This window comes from Ostrinia nubilalis, chromosome 4 (assembly GCF_963855985.1).
Source record: "Ostrinia nubilalis chromosome 4, ilOstNubi1.1, whole genome shotgun sequence".
Classification (NCBI taxonomy): domain Eukaryota; kingdom Metazoa; phylum Arthropoda; class Insecta; order Lepidoptera; family Crambidae; genus Ostrinia; species Ostrinia nubilalis.
In genome coordinates, this window is record NC_087091.1 from 9,155,771 (window position 1) to 9,179,031 (window position 23,261).

The window sequence follows — 23,261 nt, forward strand, 5'->3', positions numbered from 1 at the left end:
GCCACAGGACGTCCACTGCTGAACATAGGCCTCCCCTAACTAATGCTTTCCACGTTGATCGATTGGTAGCGGCCTGCATCCAGCGCTTCCCTGCTACCTTTCCGATGTCGTCGGTCCACCTTATAGGTGGACGTCCCACGCTGCGTTTTCCGGTACGCGGCCTTCATTCCAGAACCTTGCTGCCCCATCGGCCGTCAGTTCTGCGTACTATGTGCCCTGCCCATTGCCACTTCAGCTTGCTAATCCGTCGGGCTATTTCATAGCAGTAGCGGCGTAAGGGGGGGGCGGTGGGGGCGGTCCGCCCCGGGTGCCAAGCATCAGGGGGTGACACAAGTCGCGCAGATTAGTACTCACTGACTCATCTGCATGGCAAATCTGCGGTCTATGTCATGATACGGGGGGTGCGATTATTATCTTTCAATCTTCGAATCGGTAGGTACCCCCAAAATCCTGGGGGGTACCAGGGGGTGCCTTAGGACTTATGACGGGGGGGGGGGGGGGCTGATCGCCCCGGGTGCCAACCCATGCTACGCCGCCACTGTTTCATAGCATAGCCCTCTCCATAGCACGCTGTGCAACTTTATGTCGCCACATACGCAATGTAAAGCTGGCAACAACGACCTATAATAGGTACTTCATCGTAACATAAAATATGAAGAAACGTTCGTTACGTCTAATCATTCATTTCTAAAGGTCCGTGAGCACGTAGAATTTTGTCCAATGACCGCAAGCTACCCATCCTTATCGCTCGCGCGTAATTATATTGCTGTCGCGACTGTGCGACGCGCGCCCGCAGTGAGTGTGCTAATAGCTTGGGGTCATTGGACAAAATTCTACGTGATCACGGACCAGGCTTTAGCTGCCCCTAATAAGTATCATAACCAACGGGGATTGATCTCTTCTGGCAAAGTCAGTGTTGTGTTCCTACCTAAATATTATTTTAATGTCGTTTTCGTTACAGATGGTGAGATGGCCAACAAACAACAGGCAACTTATGATAAATTACTACAATTAGAAATGGAGATAAGCAAATTACTTGAAAATGATAAATTAATTCAAGTTTTGCTTTTGCATCAATACAACGACATAAAAGATGCCACACAAATAGTTATTAATCACATAGCAAATTTAGAAGGGACAACAGTGAATGAAATACATAAACGTTTGGGACTGAATTATTTGAAATAAAACACATGATATAATGATGGAACGTTTTATTTGAAGACAAATACAACTCTTTACAATTTTAATTCATCCAATATTTTTGTTGTTCAAACTAAAGTAGTAATGAACTTTTTAAAATTTTACATTGCAGGTTTACGTACTTAAGTTATAAGTGTTTTCAAAAAGCCACGGTTCCACGTTTGCTACTTCAATTACGAAAAATGTTATGTATTACATGACAAGTATTCTAATATATTTCGATTATATTATGTTGACAATATTAAATGACCTTTGTCAGCAAACAAGTTTAAAATGTAATAGGTATTATACTGTTCAATAATCTAAAACTATAGTGAATAATGGATTTAAAAGAAAAAATAAAATCTACCTCCTTTGAATCACCACTAACGTTACATTTAAGTGATAAAGAATAAGCAGCATGAATATGGTGATTTTAAAAGGCGTTAATAAGTCACCAAATATAGTTTATAAATAGTGCCTTTAAACGTTTGATATACTCAGAAAATATTACCATAGACGTATTATTCACGTCATCCCACTAACATGCTTTTATTGCTGTTACACATAATTCCTAAACAAATCAAAATACATTGAAGTTAAAATTCTAAAGTCTACACATCGTGTTTATTTTATAAGCAAGCAATAATATATAAATGTTTAAATGTATAATATAAAGTGCATGTCGCACGGAGCGACAGCTAGCGAATACGTAGCAGTGAGAGCGTTCTCTCGCGAGCCGAACGCTCGCTACGGGCGCGCGCGCCCTCCGCCGTCTGGCGGTTGTATTACGAAGTCGATGCTTTTTTGTTTGGCATTTAGTCATTGGAACAGCGCTGTGGCTGCTGTACGTGTGCACTGCACTCAAGTACTGATCATGTTTTCATTATTGAAATCAATTATATGTTATTGTAGCAACATATTTGTCTATGTTCCGGCCAGGGTTAAGCGTTCCAAAATTGTAAAGTCTTCATTTAGTTCCATTCTCGACTGGTGTGAACTGCACAATCAGAAGGTTCGTGAAATTTAAATGGAATGTGATGTTAATTGTTTCAGTTTTAACACCGATCGAGTCTTACAGTAAGACTTTGTCTCATTAATCTTGTTAGTCATTCCAGCTAAATTTAAGTATAACAATATAACAAATTTACAAAAATACATATAAAGTGAAGAACATTCGCAAAATTGTATTTCCAAAAATGCATATAAATATATCACTAACAAATCTACAATTTCCTATCGAAATAATACCCTATAGGAAGTGGAAATATCAATTTGCGAATGTTCGTTCAGTTTTAAACGTCTATCGTTAGACTTAAATCTATGAGTTTCAGACTCGTTTCAGGCAGTCCCACAGATTTCAGAGCACCAACAATCATTCAATAAATGCAATAACTAAACTAATTATTCATTCTTTCTAGCATTATGATGTCATTGTTTCATTAAGCAATAATTGCTTAATCTAACAATGCAACATAATCTTAGATTGAAAACAACTACAACATGAACCTTGATAAAAAACATTACTGTCATTCATTATTATAACTAATTATTTTCAGTTCTTGAATATGTTGTCGTAACCTTGCCTTTCGAAAAATATCGAAAGAAGTAAAGTAATAAAAATGTATGGCATAATGTTTTCTAACATGATTCATATTTAATACTTATCACACACTTCAAAGCCTAAAAGTATCAAGATTTCCAAAAACAAGTCTGAAAGCAATTTGGTTTAGCCTAAAAAATCAATAAGATTAGATCAAACATTATGTACTTTGGTGACTATATCATCATTCCTTCGCTAAGACTTAACAGTCTATTTTGATCTTTATAAAATCAAAGACAAATCTCAATTATTCAAGAGGATTTTATAGACCAAACCAAGCTTAAAAATAAAAATTATGATTTGGTAAATTGTAAATATACTATGTGTAAATAAATAATGTTGACTCAGTACTTCATATGCTTATAAACAAAACATACTAATTACTAAGTCATCTCACTTTTCAATTAAACGTGACTTAACAATCAACATTAATTTATTAATATATATTTCTAATTATCACTTGTCAAATAACGGGTGCTTTTGGGTTCTTATCTTTTTATAAGAGATATTGTACTACCTCAAGCATTAGAACCAATCATCTTGTACTACTTTGTCACATGCTCTGTATATTGTTCTTAATTAAGCAGTATTGCCATCTTTTTCAGCAGCAAATAACAAAATAGTATAAGAGGTGTCTTAGTAGGGTAAATGGTAGCATTTAAATGCCTTTTTCAAGCCGGTTGTCTTTAATATTATTATTAATTGAACACGTTGTGTGTCAATTAAAGTAATATAAAATCAGTCTCAAGATTGGGAAGTCTTTTCGATCTTCAGGCACGTATACTTTTTTAGGTGGAATCACACCTCACAGACAATAACAAAATCCTTAGTGGATTTATTTACTTATCTGTTCACAATTTTAAGAATTGACCCAAATACGTGCTAAAATAATTGTATTCACATGTCAGTTATTATTTCCCAAGAAGTTACATAAAGCAACTTTAACTTCAATGAGTGCTAGTGAAAGTTACACAAATCGTAAATATGAAACATCAATAAATGTAATGTTTACTATTTGTGGTTCACGAGAATAAACATATTGCATGAGTAAATGGCTGTTTTAGGCTTTCCTCAATACTGAATGGTGGAAAATTCATGAATGAACTAATTACTGTGAAAAACAAAGTTAAGACTACTGGTTGATGGAGAGAAATGTTGAACAAATAAATCAGTTACCTCAAACAAAAGTACTTAATTAGAAACAGGTGCATCGCCTTGGCCCATATGCTCCTTTTCAGATTTGTGGTTTTGCTCCATCTAAAATGTATGACAATATTATCAAGAGATGTGGAATGCTAACTAAAATTCGTTCGTGTAAGGCGAGGAAAGCTCTGTGGTAAGTCCTGTAGTTGTGTCGTCATCAGTGGTTGGTTGCAATTACTTATTCAGCAGTCACCTTGTTCTTATCGAGTGGCCCGTTAACTTCTAACTGGGCGTCAGTCTTCGGATTGGAACTCTTCTTCTTGCCTTTTCCAATGTTTTTCTTCATATTTTTAGCAGTCTTGGTTTTTTGAGGCTGTGCTCCTATTAACAAAAACACATACAGTTATTCTTCTGTATTTCAAGTTACTCATTAACGATTAGAAATTGGAGCCAAGACGTAGGACTAAAGTATTTTGGGTAAATTAATTGACTTTACCTTCAACTTCATTGTCTGCAGCAGAGTTATCCTCATGCGGGCTTCCTTCTTCAGCCTGTGCAGCAATGTCTTCCGGTCTCACCGTTTTCCTAGAAAGTACGAAAAACGTAATTCGTTATTGCTTATTCGGATCCAAAGAGCAAGCTCAAACTCAAAGGTCTATTGTCTGAGATCTTTTAAAAGTATTAGGACAATAAATTGGTATCAGTTATTATGCAGTGGAATAACCTATTTCAGAAAACATTCAATTAACATACTATGGACTGTCATCCGGCTCCCAACATTCATAACTCCGTTTTTAGGATTAGACTGAATTTAGCCATTGACATTGGCGCGTACAGAACGCTGTAAGACAGTAAAGTAGGTAAGATGTACTTATGTACATCAATTGTATTTTAATACCCGCGCCGCGCCCGCGACCGCGGCCCCGCCCGCCGTACCAGTTGCGGGTGGGCGGCGTGTAGCCCACGTAGCCCACGTGTTGCTGGTGTCATCACTGCACAACTCACCCGTTGACAGTGAGCGTGGTGGGCTTGACCGGCTGCTCGGGCTCGTCGCGCCGCGTGCGCCGCCCGCCGTACGAGTTGCGGGTGGGCGGCGTGTAGCCCACGTAGCTCGCTTGTTGCTGGTGTCACTACTGTACAACTCACCCGTTGACAGTGAGCGTGGTGGGCTTGACCGGCTGCTCGGGCTCGTCGCGCCGCGTGCGCCGCCCGCCGTACGAGTTGCGGGTGGGCGGCGTGTAGCCCACGTAGCTCGCTTGTTGCTGGTGTCATTACTGCACAACTCACCCGTTGACAGTGAGCGTGGTGGGCTTGACCGGCTGCTCGGGCTCGTCGCGCCGCGTGCGCCGCCCGCCGCGCGCGCCGTACGAGTTGCGGGTGGGCGGCGTGTAGCCCACGTGTTGCTGGTGTCATCACTGTACAACTCACCCGTTGACAGTGAGCGTGGTGGGCTTGACGGGCTGCTCGGGCTCGTCGCGCCGCGTGCGCCGCCCGCCGCGCGCCGGCGCCGCGCCGCGCCCGCGCCCGCGGCCTCGCCCGCCGCGCGCGCCGCGCCACCCGCGCCCGCCGTACGAGTTGCGGGTGGGCGGCGTGTAGCCCACGTAGCTCACTTGTTGCTGGAAAATTTATCGTAACGTCAGATACAAAGTTTTTTATCGCGTTGTTTCACGTATGCTGCACTCGACAGCGTAGCTCAACTCGTAAGTTACGACATTCTAATTGCCGTCTTGAGCATCTTCTGAATTTATAGCTTAACAAACCGCAAGATTACAAAAGGTATGTCCATTGTCCACAGTTAATAATGCGTATTTTTAACCGGATTTGTCTAAAAATGTCCAAAAAGTAGACCTTAAAAGCGCTCTGACGAGCTCCAAGTAGGGCTGAAGAGTCAGACTCGACTGCTGACACATTGCTGAAGAAGGATAGTAAAATTGTGACAAAGTGCCGAGCGTGGAGACTTGTAAGACTGCAATTAGTAATTCTACTACGTCCGCCACCAGCGGCAGCGGTGACGTCGCAAACCACGCAAACTCCGTCTTCAGGACGGCTTTGCAATAGTAAACTCATAATAAATAGTTACCTGCGGGTATCTCTGCGCGCGCTGCGGGTAGCTGCCGCCGCCCCACTGTCCGACTTCCACGCCCGCTACCAACAGCAGCGGCGCCATAGCGAACTCCACCTCCAGACCTTCGAGGATGGCCTTACAAAATAGTCCTTACTACAACAACATAAGACTTAAACAGTTACCTGTGGGTATCTCTGCGCGCGCTGCGGGTAGCTGCCGCCGCCCCACTGGCCGACCACCACGCCTGCCACCAGCGGCAGCGGCGCCATAGCGAACTCCACCTCCAGACCAGACCTTCCAGGATGGCCTTACAAAATAGTCCTTACTACAACAACATGGGCGGGGCACATAGCTCGAAGAGCTGATGGCCGCTGGGGCAGGAAAGTTCTTGAGTGGCGACCACGAGCTGGAAGACGTAGTGTGGGCAGGCCTCCCACTAGGTGGACCGACGATCTGGTGAAGGTCGCGGGAGGTACCTGGATGCAAGCGGCGCAGGACCGGTCTTTGTGGAAATCCTTGGGGGAGGCCTTTGTCCAGCAGTGGACGTCTTTCGGCTGAAACGAACGAACGAACGAACAACAACATAAGGCTTAAAATAAACAGTTACCTGTGGGTATCTCTGCGCGCGCTGCGGGTAGCTGCCGCCGCCCCACTGGCCGACCACCACGCCTGCTATCTCGAGGCGCGCGCCGCGCCCGCGCCCGCGGCCCCAGCCGCCCAGCGCGCCGCCCACCACGCCCGCCACCAGCGGCAGCGGCGCCATAGCGAACTCCACCTCCAAACCTTCCAGGATGGCCTTGCGCATGCGCTCCACCTGGATAAAAATCAAAAATATTTCCTGTTGATGTTTGTTGATGTTGATGTTTCCTGGGTCAAAAAGCAAGAGTTTTAATTAGTCCGTCAGTTAACTTATCAAAAAATACTCTACACGTATTTTTCACTTTTTCAAACTAATGAAAATTTAAAGAGATAAAGCGCGCCAAAGTTCATAAGAAGAGGCCCGTGACGTCAATTCGTGCATAAAAGTGCCGCACGTTGTGACGTCGTGCGGAACTTCAACGCACCATAACTATGTAATTATTTGTTAGATTGACAAATAAAAATATGTGTCCAATATTTTTTGATATTAAACATGACGGACTAAAAAAATTTTTTTAGGAAACTAGCCTATTTAGACCACTAGTGTGGCACTTATGATAAGACAACTTTAGAGGTTAAAATCCAAGTGGGAATGAGACAAGTATAGTGTAGCACTGGTCGTGCGGAACTTCAACGCACCATAACTATGTAATTATTTGTTAGATTGACAAATAAAAATATGTGTCCAATATTTTTTGATATTAAACATGACGGACTAAAAAAATTTTTTTAGGAAACTAGCCTATTTAGACCACTAGTGTGGCACTTATGATAAGACAACTTTAGAGGTTAAGATCCAAGTGGGAATGAGACAAGTATAGTGTAGCAGTGGTCATGACAAAATTCAAGTTTAAAGGAAGAGGGCAGGCGCCATCGCTTGCAGAATTGGTGACCTTTAGGAAAAGGCTCGAGACAACCACAAATTGGAAAATACAGAGTTTGGAGGCCACTCCAAACTAGTGCTGCAAATCAGAGCCCTTCAATCGTTTTTCAATACATAAATAAATTCAAGTCAAAAGGCAGCTCTTCAAACCCTTAATGGTATCTCAAATTACTTCACATTAGCTTGTGACCTTAATTAAGTATTACTCATTCTTAATAGCTTTCTTAAGTGAAGTAGCAAACCGAACGCACAGCGTTTAATAGAACTAGGTGAATGGTTCATGTGTCTCCCTGTGCGACCACGCGCACTGTGACATCATAGTTAATGTTTGTGAATACGGCCGTATGTTTCAAAAGATCTGGGGGGTTACTACGATAAACGTTATATGAAGTTTCGAGTGCTGCCATCCCTCTCACGCAAAGCGAGATGCCAGCATGAGTTAAAGTGACAGATAGACCCGAAATTACGTAAACAGTGTTTCGGAGTAGCCCTGCTGATTCGTTTAACAAAATACAACAAGTCTACCGACCTTGACCACAGTATCGAGGTGGTTATCGCACAGCTGTGCCAGATGCTTGCAGTGGTTGGCGCGGTGCAGGTTGCGTTGCAGCAGCTTCCCGTCGAAGTAGAGCCACGGGGCGGGAAACGTTATACGAAGTTTCGAGTGCTGCCCTCTCTCTCACGCATACGAGATGCCAGCATGAGTGAAAGTGACAGACAGACCCGAAATTACGTAAGCAGTGTTTCGGAGTAGCCCTGCTGACTCGTTTAATAACAACAAGTCTACCGACCTTGACCACAGTATCGAGGTGGTTATCGCACAGCTGCGCCAGATGCTTGCAGTGGTTGGCGCGGTGCAGGTTGCGTTGCAACAGCTTCCCGTCGAAGTACAGCCACGGGGCGGGAAACGTTATATGAAGTTTCTAGTGCTGCCATCCCTCTCACGCAAAGCGAGTTGCCAGCATGAGTGAAAGTGACAGATAGACCCGAAATTACGTGTTTACGTTTCGGAGTAGCTCTGCTGAGTCGTTTAATAAAAACAAGTCTACTGACCTTGACCACAGTATCGAGGTGGTTATCGCACAGCTGCGCCAGATGCTTGCAGTGGTTGGCGAGGTGCAGGTTGCGTTGCAACAGCTTCCCGTCGAAGTACAGCCACGGGGCGGGAAACGTTATACGAAGTTTCGAGTGCTGCCGTCCCTCTCACGCAAAGCGAGATGCCAGCATGAGTTAAAGTGACAGATAGACCCGAAATTACGAAAACTTCGAATCAGTAGGTAACCCCAAAATCCTAGGGGGTACCAGGGGGTGCCTTAGGACATATGACGGGGGGGGGGGGGGGGGGGGGGGGAATCGCCCCGGGTGCAAACCCATGCTACGCCGCCACTATTTCGGAGTAGCCCTGCTGACTCGTTTAATAAAATCAAGTCTACTGACCTTAACCACAGTATCTAGGTGGTTATCGCACAGCTGTGCCAGATGCTTGCAGTGGTTGGCGCGGTGCAGGTTGCGTTGTAGCAGCTTCCCGTCGAAGTACAGCCACGGGGCGGCCACTAGCCAGGGCACGGGCGCGCCGCACGCGTCGTTGGCCATCAGGGCGGCTTCCGCGCCCGCCATCACTAGAGCGCCCAGTTGGACTCCACGAGAGCTGATGCCGTTCACCTAAAATATTGAGATGTTAAGATTGTATATTATAATTTTTTTTTAAAGATTATTAGCAATTTGTATTGCACAAATTACTAATAGTCCCGTTAGCCCCTCGTGGTAAGGGGCCATCCATAAAGTACGTCACACGAATTTAATGATTTTTTGACCCCCCCTCCGTCCTTGTCACAGGTGGTCACATTTCTGAGACCCCCCCCTCCCTAGTGTGACGTAACATGTTTTGCAATTTCACATCGAAAAATTATTAAATTAACAGCAGCTCCGAAATTAGTTTAATTTCCATTTAAATTAAGTATTTTTTTTAATGAAATCAACATTATATCAAATATTTGAAACAAGTGAAATGTGATGTCACGAAACTTAGGACCCCTCCCACCCCTTGTCACACCATGTCACACTTTGTCAACCCCCTCCCCCCCTATTTACGTGTGACGTACTTTATGAATGACCCCTTTAGCTAAATAAGTTTGTGTTACGAGTGTGCTCACCACAATAGTCGAGCGGCGGTGGGATTCGAACCCGCGTTCCTCGGATCTCGAGTCGGCCACTCCGACCCCTTTTACTGTTCGGCTATCGTGGCTATAATATACAGTGTGAGTCACGTTAAAGTGTACATATGAAAACAGATGAAACTAGACCTATTTTTATCGACAAAAAAGAGGTCAAAAATTTTTTGAGATTTTTTTTAAATTTTTTATAGAATGTTTTTTCTTCCAATTACTTATTGTAAAGAAAACGTAATAACTTTTAAACTAAGCGGTATATCCTGATAAAATAAAAACAGTAATAATGCTAAATAACAGGCGATACTAAAAAAATACATAAAATACACAAAAAAGGCCAACAAATAATAAAAAAAGATACTTTTTGAAAAAAATCTGCTTTTAAATTCGTGTTTTTTTTGGTTATTTGATAAAGAAGAACGGTCATCTGTGACCCAGGCCCGACAGAAACGAGACATACCTCAGTTTTTATGTCATATCTTAATTAGTTAAATTATATATTTTTTATATTCGAAATCTATGTATAACACCAAAATATTACCCTTTGTTTTTGTTTAGGCGTTATACAAAAACTAATACAAAATGCCTATTTATCACCAAAATTGGCAAATGTATGTACCTAAATGTGTATTACAGCTGCTATGGAATGTATCTAGGTGACCTGGAGATACAGCCGGATTATACAGGATGGAAAAAATAATAAGTTACAAAATCCAAAAATTCAATGTTACCAGCTTCCATAATCTGTACCCTATTAATGGTATCATTTGAAAGAGCTCGTGAAGCACTTTCAGAATCAGTAACTAGTTTTTCGATATCTTGTATAGTTTAGAAATAATTGAGTGAGATCACTTATCATTCCATATGTATAACCACCCTGTATAATCCGGTTGTATCTCCAGGTCACCTAGATACATTCCATAGCAGCTGTAATAGACATTTAGGTACATACATTTACCAATTTTGGTGATAAATAAGCATTTTGTATTAGTTTTTGTATAACGCCTAAACAAAAACAATGGGTAATATTTTGGTGTTATACATAGATTTCGAATATAAAAAATATATAATTTAACTAATTAAGACATGACAAAAAAACTGAGGTATGTCTCGTTTCTGTCGGGTCTGGGTTTTTTTTGTATGGGGCGTGACCGTTCTTCTTTCTCCAAAAAATGCCCCTATAACCGGTGGTTTTTATTACTTTGTATTATTCTCTATCGTATTACCTTCGTAAAACCAAAAATCGCATGTCTTTATCCCTATCACAACGTTTGCAATGATCGTTTGAACTAAGCCTCTCCGGGCGCGCCATTCAACGCTTCGTTAACAACGAAACTGAAAATGGCTCTAGATTTGTAATTTTGATAAAGACAAGTTAGATTTCTAACAAAAACAAAAGATTTCGAAGTAAAATAAGCATTTTAGTTTAAATTAAAATTGTCTCTACCTGTAGCGGAGAATAATGTTGTGGCAGGCCTTTGTTCAAACGATCATAGCAAATGTTGTGATAGGGATAGAGACATGCGATTTTTGGTTTTACAAAGATAATACGATAGAGAATAATACAAAGTAATAAAAACCACCTGTTATAGGGGCATTTTTTGGAGAAATTTATCAAATAATAAAAAAAACACGAATTTAAAAGCAGATTTTTTTCAAAAAGTATCATTTTTTATTATTTATTGGCATTTTTTGTGTATTTTATGTATTTTTTTAGTATCGCCTGTTATTTAGCATTATTACTGTTTTTATTTCATCAGGATATACCGCTTAGTTTAAAAGTTATTACGTTTTCTTTACAATAAGTAACTGGATGAAAAAAAATTCTATAAAAAAATAAAAAAAATCTCAAAAAATTTTTGACCTCTTTTTTGTCGATAAAAACAGGTCTAGTTTCATCTATTTTCATATGTACACTTTAACGTGACTCACTGTATTTTATTTTTGCAAGCAGGCTTTTGAAAAGCACTTTTACATGTCCCAGTATTAACGCTACCACTGTTTCGAGCATTAATCCCGAAGAATTCGGGACAATAAATAGGCCAGTGCTGAGAAGAATTAGCAAGCAAGAATTACCAAACCCAGCCTGCCCAAAGCAGACGGAATTTTGCGAACATCTCTCCCTTGATTCCAGAGATTTAATGAAAAGTTGATATGCCTACGGGAGGAAGGTGAAATGTCCTAATCCTTCTATTTTTTTTCGTAAAGCCAAAATGTACCAGATACAAAAAAAACTGTAGAAACTACTGCCAATAGTATCCAATCAAGTAGATACAAGTTGGTAATTATATGCAACAAAAGTTTTTTTTAAAAACATAACTTATGTGATGAAATTAGCTATGTTATAGTGATGTATTGAACTACTTACCGTCATTTCTTGCAAATGAAGAGCATTCATGAGATCACTAGAGAAAGCTGTAGCCAAGAACGCATCCAGTTCTTGACGCCTCAGGATTTGGATTTGAGATGTCATGATAAAGCTGAAAGACATAAAACATAATAAGTAACTACCATAATAAAAACTTAAAATTAAAAAGTTAGAAACTGAAACTTACCGCAGCACAGTGCCCAATATGAGCAGATGTTGGGGCACATAGGATGTGTTCAGCATTAGCGGTGTATCAGATCGCATACATGAGAGGAAAGCGCGCATACGGCGGCATTTGTCATCCTGAGCGGTTCTGTAAATAAATCAATCAATTTTATGAGATTAAAAAAAACAATAGTCCTTGAATTTATGAGTAAGGCCCAGAACAGACGGTGAAACGCAACTGCAACTGCTAGTTACTTTTGAGTTGCATCTAAGTTTCTGCCATAGCGTCCGCTGAGAGACCACACATGACGCGACCAGTTTGAAACTTTCAGTTTCAGTTTCATTCATCAGAATCATCACAAAGTTGCAGTTTCGTTGCAGTTGCGTTTGACCGTCTGTTCTGGGCCTAAGGGTGATAATAGTTCTTAAATTTATGAGTGTAAAGTTATTATTCTTTTGCATGTTAATTAAATAAAGCTCACCCGAACCAAAGCCTCTGCACAGTGGGCACTGGCCAATCAAGGCACACTCCTGGCACCATTTCAGCGTTCTTGCCAGGGTTGACGCGCGAGTAAATCCATTCGGATATCTGAACGGTGCACGGTCGATCGTTGTTCGCAGACGCAGATGTAGTGGGTTGGCCATCCTCTACAGAAAAATAAATGTGTTAAGAGTATAATATTTACGACTTAACTCGGCGTATGGTAGATTACCCAGTGTTTTTATTTGTGGAAACCTAAGGCGATACAAACTATTCTGGTTTTCTGTCTATATTAAGATCATAATTTTCACTCAAGCATAAAATACTTTCTACTAGCGAATACGTAACATAGTTTTTGTACCTTTGTAAAGGAAATTGATTGATAGTATAAAAAAATATATTGTAGAAATCGAGTTGAAATTAGTTTTACTTTGTGGTAGGAAGGTATTTGTAAAAGTTGAACCACTTTACCTTTAGCCTTCTGAGCCATGAAGCGATGGTGGTGCATGTTATACAGTATAGCATAAACGTTCTGCCTGATCGGCCGGTAGAAGTGGTGAATAGAGGGTATCTCGCGGTGGTGGTCATCCTCCATCAGAACTGGCAATGCGATTTGTCGGTGGGAGAGTATGGAGAGCATATGCGGGTGCATGAGCCCGCGCGCGTGTCTCTCCGCGCACGTGCGAAGTACCTCGGCGGGCGCCGGCGGGCAGTTGTCGTCGTTTGACAACTGCTTGCTCACTATCTGACGGTTCTGGAATAGATTCAATTGTTTAGGATGTTGTTGAGATTGTATTTAGTTGCTGGGATTGGTGTTGTAGTAAATATGCTGCTTTGGTATGCATCTTTAGGATTTGACTTTATGCGTCCAGTCTTTCACTTCATAATCCGGTATTGAACACAGGATGGCGAAATGTGACAGTTTCCTTTGAATATTTCTAATCGGTGCAATGTTAATTTTAAATATGCGTCTGTGTGAGTTCATATTTTCAATGTTTTTATAATTAACAACTTGTTAAATCATACTGGCCATCGTTATATTAATTACAGTATTCAAGAACATTACGAAACAACATTCGTGTTCTTTGATTGACACACACAATTCCAGTTTAGTAATAGGTTAGCAATTGGTCGTCGTAACAAACATGCATTTCTGCAATGCGGGAAACCGCGTTCAAAGCCTAAAGTCTAAAATTACCCTAATATTCCCATGTTATTTAATTTCTATATAATTTATCCTCAGTTCGATAACGTTTGTTACGCATCACCGAATTGACTTAATAATTAACACACCAATTATTTTCAATGACGGGGAAAACAACGGTAGCATGAATGAATCACGTCTGACGATACCAATCACGCAAGCGGGAACGAGTGCTAGTTAGAAAAAATGCTGTTACAAGAGAATCCGTCACACCTCTTTGGTAGCAGGGGCCGGTTTGTCGTTTTTGTCGTTTACGGCGGGTTTCGATGGCTGCGCGGCGCTCGCGTCTCCTCCGTCCAGTGTCATCGCCGACATCCGCTGGTGAACGTCACTCGTGGCCTCCTCGGTGTTAAAGTCCGCGTTCATAGACGCGTTTGCTGTAGCCAATTTGTAATCTTCCAAGCCTTTTTGCTGTAATTTATTCGTTTTCCAAATAAGCTATCCCGAGTGCTTAGTGTTAAAATAAAATAAATACAAAAGGAATTTGAAAATGAAACAATTATCATAAATAATGGGTCAGATAAGGTGAAAACAAAATGGAATTGTGGATTAAGTTAACACGGCACTGAGACAATTTGAGTAAGATTTTGAAACATGCTGACTTATATGATGCATAATTTAATGGCTGCCAATGTTACGAATGATGTGCAAAAGGCGTGGATGACTATAGCTATTAAAGATGTAAATAAACTTAGGTCAACCTCATTTTCAGATGTTTCAGTAGCCAACTTGGAAGTGTCCAAATCCATGGAAGTTGATTGAGGGCTTATATCTGGCTTTTGGTTCTTTTTGTTAGTCTTTGGTCGACGTCCTGTAAAAGGAATAGAGATTATGAGAAAAAATATTCTTTTTTCACACTTTGCGTCAAGGAATAGATACTTACCAGACGCTGTTCTATATTTCAGAAAACCATCTTTGGTCCCATTTAAATAATATTGAACTGCTTGTTTTAGTTTGGCAGCACGCAAATCGTTGAGATCTCCGAATATTTCAATGCAAGCTGCATCAACATCCGAAGATGGTAATTCACGTACAAATTGGCACACAGTCTTAACCAAAGTTTCGGGAGGCACTTGCTGAAAATAAACAAAACATTTTAGAAGTCATGACACTTGAATTTAAAGTATGAAGCAAATATAAAAAAATATAATATTGAGTGAATTTACCTTCTTTTGTGTGATTCCTAAGCGTTTATAGAAATCTGTAAGGCTATGCTCAGACAGAATTGTGCCTCCGAGGAGAGCAGCCATAAGGCAAAGCCGATCCTGAGGTACATCTAGGACTTTCGGCAATTCATGCACCATGTACTCTTTTGTCTCCAAAGATGACTGTAAACAAAGCCATAAATTAATATTAATGTTATTTTTTTAATTTTTAAAGAAAACAGTAACAATTTTCTAAAAAAATAATAAATAAATTCAAACGTTGTACTTACTCTGTATGTTAGCTTGAGTTGGGAGGAGCTGAAGTACCTTGGTGGTTGGAAAACTAAATACTCCCCAGAGCAACCCACCAAACCAGCGTAAGACTTTTCTCGGCACAAACCAACCACTTCTTGGCAGTGGTCATCAGAAGATACCATCTAAATAATAATTGAAATAATTATTACTACTGTTCTCACTCTAATTTTAAAGTAAAAAAAACATACGGGTCGAATTGAGAACCTCCTCCTTTTTTGAAGTCGGTTGAAAATACATAATAATATTAACATTCTTACAATGGGTATGTTAAGGTATCGCAGAGCAGTTCTCAAGCAGGAATGCAGTCCTGTAGGTGGGACCCACCATACTTTTGGCGGTGGTGTACCTTTCATTACGATGTGGCGCAAAACCTGCAAATTTTAACAAAAATTTTGAATGTCTAAAATAATAATAGGATTAGAAGGGAAGCACAGAAACTTACTATCAACAATCACAAAGGTGAAAACCATTCAAATTTAAAACTAGATGTAGCACTAAAAGAAGTTTAATTCTATTTCAATGCAAGTTAATTAAAAATATCTGAGCAATGGCAAAACTTTGCAAATATGTGAAAATTACAAAACAATTGATTTCAGCTCTGCATGTGCAAGAACTTGTGAGTAAAAAATAGTAAAGATGACAGTAATAATAAAAAAATGACACTAACAGAGTTGACTCTCTGTCTGTAAGTTGCTTGAGTTTGGATCCAATGCTGTGGCGTGGCTGGTGGTGCAGGGTGGGCTCCGTTAAAGCACACACACAAAGGAACTTGGTGCTCGGCCAGGGCCTGTGCTAGTGTAGTTAAAAACTGAACGCACCGGGCCCATTGTCCTCCACATGCCCAATCTATAAATACATTAATTTATTAATATTATATTTTGACACATCTACAGGAAGGGATGGGAAGGGAAATGACATGGAAGTATCAAAATCTTTCCAAAAAGAGGGGCTTAGATAGTAGTAGCTCAAGAAATAGGTGTTTTAATTTCATACAACTACCTACCCTACCAATATTTTCAAAACTATTTATTTACATCTGATGCAATTACTTTAATTTGATTTATTAAAAAATAACACTTCCATTACTCAATAGGTGGTAAAGATAGGTTTATATTTTATGCTCAATACTGGCTCCGAAAAGTGACACGATATTTAAATAATATTTTGTGGAAAAATGGGTACATATAAATACCTGAAAAAAATCCTCCATAGAGGCGGTCTAAACATCCTTCAGCGTCGAGCACCAGCCGAAATCCACCTGCCTGATTTCTAGCGATTCGAAATAAATCAACTCCAACTCCTTCATTTTCTAAAAATGTTTGTAAATCTTGTATACCCATGATTGTATGTCACGGGCTTCGGCTACGACGGTAAATAGCGATTCGATCGAACACGGTCGTCTCAACAAATAAAAGGTCTGCAAAATAAATTTTAACAGGTTAATTCACAAATATTTATTAACAATCGTATTACAACAACAAAAGTATTAGTTTTTGTATTTATATCAACAAAAAATACCACGAAATGGACATCACAACCGGCATGATATTTATAAAAAGGTTAACTACATTATCTTCAGAAACTAAAGTAATCTTCAAGAAAACGAGTAATTTCAATCATATTTCTACACTATAGATAGTAAAAACACAAACCTTGATTAGAAAACCATGCCAGCAAAGAATTACGATTGCCGAAAGTTGAAAACGGAAGCCATTTGTAATTTTTAACCCTTTAGCTCCTCCTTGACACACAGGCACTTGTCTATGAATGAGCTCTATGGTTAGAGCTCAGTTACGTTGATAACTATTTATCCTCATGTAACAATGATACGATCGTAATTCGATTAGTAATTGAATAATCGACTCCGTATACCATAGACAAAATACTGTGTGATCTGTGATGAGTGGTTGTCAAAATTAAATGTCATTCAGTCGATTTGATTAATTTTCCGTGTTTGTACTTGTATTGTGTTCTTTCCCTGTTATTTGGGCGTTGTAAATTGTAAAAACATTATAATGCAAAATAATTAAGAAAAGGAATGTGCATATAACGTTAGTAACATTACAAGATGAGTATATCTGTACAGTAATCGTTTCTAAATAATAAAATGCTTTAGAGCTCCTTTATGCAGTTAGACCATCAGCAACTTTATAATCGGCTATAATTAAGATCACAAACATACGATATGCCGGAGCAAAGTAATGACTATCGGGTGGTTGTTTTTGGAGCGGGTGGTGTAGGGAAAAGTTCACTGGTTCTTCGATTTGTGAAAGGAACCTTCAGGGAGTCATACATACCGACGATTGAAGACACCTACAGACAAGTAAGTGCATTGTACTCATTGAAAAATTGATAAAATAATGATGCCTTCTTTCTTTCTTGATTATTTACTTACTTTGGTTAAATATACAAATCAATTTTAGTTTGTATGAGTTCTGAAGAATAATAATTTTGTGCTGTTTTATCAGTCCACTCCTCAGATGTTCTGATAATAAGGTAAAATAATTATGTGTATTTAATGTTGTATAGTAAATATTAATTTAATAACTTTATGGTGAAAGTAGCCCTGAGCTTATTGAAATTTTGCCAAAGGCCATGACATGGTTGTTTGGAAAACAGCCAAAAAGATTCACTACTTACTTACTACTACCTCTTTTAAGGAATAATAAATTCGAAGATACATTGATAAAAATTATTACAATATTTTACAAATTATCAATTCATCAATAATCTCTTTTGATAGTTTATTTTATATTTTAAAGACCATTGGATAAGTTCCTTTGGAATAGTTGAGAATTTTTAATAAAGTACAAAAATAGTACCAATTTTACCCATTATTCAAAATTAAAACCTATAATAGAATAGAATAGAATGTGGTAACAAGTAAACATAGTAACATTATATTTTCATGTTAACTTTCAGGTTATCAGCAGCAACAAAACTATTTGCACATTGCAAATCACGGACACAACTGGTTCTCATCAATTTCCTGCAATGCAGAGGTTATCCATCAGTAAGGTGCATATTTTTTTCTTCAATAAACAAGTCCCAAAGCATTAAGTCAACCTAAACTAAATTGAATGAAAAAATTATACTGTAAAATTTCAAGATGCTTGCTAAGAGCACAGATAATATAACACTAGTCTAAGAGGGATGAAAAAGAAATAATTTAATTCATAACAAATTCCAAACATGTATTTTTCAGGGCCATGCATTCATATTGGTATATTCCGTAAGCAGTCGACAATCACTCGAGGAGCTGAAGCCTATATGGCAGACGATAAAAGAAATTAAAGGAGTGGACCTACCCAACATACCTGTAATGTTAGCAGGGAACAAATGTGACGAGAGTCCGGAAATACGCGAGGTTTCTGCATCAGAAGGACAGAGTCAAGCTCAAGCCTGGGGTGTTTCTTTCATGGAAACATCTGCCAAAACTAATCATAATGTCACACAGCTTTTCCAGGTTAGTTATGGCTTTATTTTTTTTGTGCTCTCATATGCCATTATTACAGTTTGTGCTCTCATATGCCATTATCTCATTATGAGGGGGATTAGATAATATTTTTATTTTATTTTTTATTTATTTATTATTATATTATTTAGCCATTACATCTTTGATTTAAATAGTGTCTTAAATCCTCTTGAGGTTTATTTATTTATTTATTTGTAATAGGTATACAAACAGTTTACAGTCTAGACACTATTGTTCTCTATACAATATGGAAACTGGGTGATTGCACATTGTTGCATCTTAGCTTTACTGTCTCTTACAATAAAATTATCTATATTTAAGTATTATTTTGTGAGCAATATGACTTTATTTAAATATATTTTAAGTAAATAAATGTAATAAAACATTATTAAAGTGATTTATTTTTCTCATTTTCCCAGGAACTATTAAACATGGAAAAGAACAGAAATGTATCCCTGCAGGTGGATGGCAAAGGAAAGAAGAAAAAAGACAAAGTAGTGAAAGAAGGTGAAGCATCGGCTAGCGGTCGAGAGAAATGTCTTGTTATGTAATACGGTAACAAATTAGAACGATTTTAAAACCCAACTTTGAAATATTTAAGTACACAGTCATTTTACTTCTAGTCATTAAAACATGGTCCTGGAGGTTAAAGCACGGATTTATCCATAAGTATTTATTGTATTTTATGAGAATTGTAGTACCTAATTATTATGCCTTCATTATTTTCATTAAAACAGAGCTTGAAATTCATCAAAGCAAGAATATTTTGCTATATAGTACTTATATTAAGTTATTTACACTAGTTACATAATTAATGATGACTGACATGACACAGATATGTTGATTAAATCCGTATTGTTAGTGCGAAGATACAACGAAATGAAGTCTATAGGACTTAACTGTTATTCAATTGTATGCTGGTAAGTGTAAACAATAGACATAGTTTGTTGCGTTTAGCTCTAATAATTGTCTGAAGCAGATTTCATATTAATAATAATTGTTATCATTAAACATAATAATGTGCCACTGCAGCAATCTTGGTGGTGGTGAAACAAGTGCCTAATGTTTTTTTTATACATACAGACAGCTATCATATATCTACTGTTTTTATGATTATTTGTTATTATCGATGTATTTTAGCTACAAAATGATAGTAATTTCAATTTTCAGGAATTATAATATTTTGAATGTGAAAACTGCTTCAGCAAAGCAAATAGGCTTAGCAAAGTAAGGTGTGAAAGTAACTGTTCCTAGTCACATTTATTTTTAACATTCCAAGCTAAATTTCTAGTCCCTAGTGATGTTTTCATCTCGTAAGTTACATAAAATTACAAGAATGAACATTGAGAGCATGATAGCATTGTGAGAATATTTTAATTGTGCCAAATTAATAATCTGTCACTAACATTTTTTTCTGCATTTACATTCTTAATACGCTGAAACTTACCTTTATAAAAGGTATTTATGAATAGTGTAACATTCACAGTTTAGCAGCACAAGACGTATTCCGAGTTTTGCAATAATTTCACTGTTTAGAGTTCATCAAGTCTCACTTTGGCTTTAGGGCACCTTTTTATGTAGAATTCTCACAATGATGATGGATGTTTTACTGTTAATGTAATTTGATTGGGGCACAGCCATCATTGGTCCGATTTTCATCAGATTCCGCTGTCAGATATAAAAATGTAAATTTATCAAATAATTTAAAGACTTCTATGTATACTATTGCGTCAAACAGCGTGGGTGGCTAGTTACCTTAAATAACATCAAATCACATAAATACAATGAGCATGTAATTTTAAGTATACATAGATGTCTTTGATGGTATGATTGGTTGATACCAATGGTAGTATGGTCAGCCACATAATAGTTACTTAAAAGTAATTTTATTTAGTCTGAACTTCAAACAACATTTAATGTTATTAGTAACAATCTAGTCATTATTATTAAAATGTAGCAGTCGCTAGTTTATAATGCACTTTATTTATATCATTCACAACATATCCAATTAGATTTGTCCATATTAATATTTAAAGTTTTAATTAGTCAATGACCATCGTCATGTATCTAGTGAGGTATTTTATTATAATACGAGTGACAGTGCAACTTTATTTTAATGTGTGATTTGGCAACTAAATATTCCAGTCTATATAAATCTTAGGATGTTTGTACTGTTAACACTTTCCCCATATTAATGCATGCATTTTTATGTATTACTTGTACCTTAATATCACTACACATTGTTCACGAAATTTGGTCTTTGCAAAAATATTTGCACTGTGTGTAATAAACTTTATTTGGCTTATTGGCAGTATCTGAATATTTATTGTAAGTAAACTATGAAAAAAATTGTTAACACTGTATTGTTAAAGCTGGACCAAAGTTGTTTGATGTTGATTGATGTAAGTTTATGATAGTTTTCATTTTGTCTGTTGACTTAAATGTTTTTGATAATATTCATCTGTTCTTTACTATAAATCTATAAAAATTTCATGCCCCGGCTGTTGCAAACTACATTATGATTAAAAATGTATGTAGTAACGTTAAAGTGGTTAAAGTCATGAAAAAGAGACATCAATGGAAAAGACATTCCGCACTTATTGCGTATGACTTTGGTTTAGTGAAATGAATTAAATTATTTAAAAAAATCTAAATGAATCGGTAATTTTGTTTTTTTAAAATCTATTTTCTATTGCTATTTTCCCTGAGCGATATCTACCATCCTAAACTCGTGAAAGCTTCTCCATGGAGAATGTTTATGAGTCACTATCACAAAAATTACAATTTCAAAGCGGATTTGAAAATTGAGTACCAATTCAACAAGTACTTACCTATGTACAGTCAGTATCAAATAGTTCGTGACACCCAAAGTAGCCAAAAAGTTCGCAACACGTCTTTGTTACGTTTAGAATACGGTTGAGTAGTCAACTTTTTGGCCAATTTTTTGACGCTGACTTAAAACGAACGAACAAACGTACGGTTGCTGTTCGTGTATAAAGTACCTACTTTTTCATAGGCAATAAATTAATGTGGTAGCACGAAGAAGTGACCGCCACACCATTATCAATTTACGAGTACCTAATAAAGATGGCAGAATTGTTGATCAGGGAAGTCTTGGAATGAAATGAAAATACGATCTTATAGAAACGAATCTAGTCTATCTTAATTTGTATTAATTCTTAAGCTAATTTGTATTGTTTTATTTAATTATTTTTAAGCTGCAGTAGGTATGATAGTCGGCATTTTTTAAAACGCTTTAAATCGACATTTGAAACTTCTGATTGAAATCACCGCACATAAATTTTACTACACATCCGTTTGTTGCCAAATATCTCGTAAGAGCTTCTTGCCACATTTTGGGGCCTTATATTTTAAACATTGTCTGATGCCTCTATGTCTAGTAGTTCAACGAAAATAATATTGAAGAAGTAAGACTTGTTAAGTGTCTAGTAGTTCACTAGGTAAATTTAATTAAAAATAAAGCATGGGAAAACATTCGAGAGAATCAATACAAAAAACATTGTGATTTTTTCCATATAAAAAGCTATTCAGCTGCAATTTTTTTTTACCTTTGAGGTACTGATACTGAAAAGTCAATTTCGTTGAACTAAAAGTCTGGTCTAATGTAATTTTCCCTTGAAGAATACACTCTACTCACTCGTACTTAAATTCTCCTACTAATAACGCTTCTAATATTCTTCGAAATGGTGCCCATTATATTATATGGCAATAATATTATAGTAGTTAATAGATATTTCATCTTACATTTAGCATTTGAATAGTGACTAGTTATCTTGATAACTAAAGATAGGGTATTGTCCTTAGACAATTTGTCTGAGCATTAAGAGCCATTTTACATTTTCGTGCGAATTTCTAAGATTTTGGAAGCATGAATTACTATCTTAAGTAACACCCAGAGATTATTTAATAACTGCGATAGATAGGTCAATCCTTGGTGTTGACCATTAATGAAACGGATTTACTAAAACTCTTTTGCTTAATTCACAGTGCCTCATCTCCCACAACCATTTTACGGAAAAATTGCCGCAGACTCATTTTCAAAGTCCTGTATCTATTATTTATGCTCATATAATAAGCTTAAAAATATATAGTAATCATCGGACATATATTCTTATAGTCCATTAATGAAATAGATTCTTGAATTTCATTACCATTATTGAATAAAATCTAAAAATAATTTGGCAAATTTGAAGATTAACGTCACATTTTGTTCGTGGTTTTTGGTTTAAAAACACAGCAATAACTACAATAAAAGTATCCCAAAATAAAGAATATTCATTGTAGAATTGATTTCTACAGTTATTGTTTAAATATTAGTAACCACTTTGTCAAAATATTGATGTGAATATCAGTATAAATTACAATGCGCAAGCCGACATCGATTAGTATGGCGCGAGCGCCCGT

The 23,261-nt window shown here is 37.8% G+C and overlaps 4 protein-coding genes across 4 annotated transcripts in view; 1 reads left to right on the plus strand and 3 right to left on the minus strand.

Annotated features, from left to right (window-relative positions):
• Window positions 1–23,261, minus strand: part of LOC135088635 (uncharacterized) — a 65,808-nt gene that overhangs the window by 34,445 nt on the left and 8,102 nt on the right. The window lies entirely within an intron of this gene.
• LOC135071361 (uncharacterized) lies at window positions 1,200–6,262 on the minus strand. The gene is made up of 6 exons (XM_063965151.1): window positions 6,176–6,262; window positions 6,009–6,128; window positions 5,357–5,544; window positions 4,425–4,513; window positions 4,182–4,309; window positions 1,200–4,042 (listed from the first exon to the last, which is right to left on the minus strand). Exons 1-6 carry the CDS (start codon window positions 6,260–6,262, stop codon window positions 3,977–3,979), a joined length of 678 nt encoding a protein of 225 aa, XP_063821221.1. The 3' UTR covers window positions 1,200–3,976.
• Window positions 8,329–17,100, minus strand: LOC135071362 (constitutive coactivator of PPAR-gamma-like protein 1). Its single transcript, XM_063965152.1, has 15 exons — window positions 17,014–17,100; window positions 16,554–16,778; window positions 16,029–16,207; window positions 15,619–15,732; window positions 15,337–15,483; window positions 15,068–15,229; window positions 14,785–14,977; window positions 14,603–14,712; window positions 14,115–14,312; window positions 13,169–13,451; window positions 12,699–12,864; window positions 12,239–12,364; window positions 12,052–12,163; window positions 8,953–9,177; window positions 8,329–8,715 (listed from the first exon to the last, which is right to left on the minus strand). Exons 2-15 carry the CDS (start codon window positions 16,699–16,701, stop codon window positions 8,329–8,331), a joined length of 2,550 nt encoding a protein of 849 aa, XP_063821222.1. The 5' UTR covers window positions 16,702–16,778; window positions 17,014–17,100.
• Window positions 17,309–21,501, plus strand: LOC135088633 (GTP-binding protein Di-Ras2). The gene is made up of 4 exons (XM_063983555.1): window positions 17,309–17,684; window positions 18,284–18,379; window positions 18,567–18,827; window positions 19,256–21,501. Exons 1-4 carry the CDS (start codon window positions 17,547–17,549, stop codon window positions 19,385–19,387), a joined length of 627 nt encoding a protein of 208 aa, XP_063839625.1. The 5' UTR covers window positions 17,309–17,546; the 3' UTR covers window positions 19,388–21,501.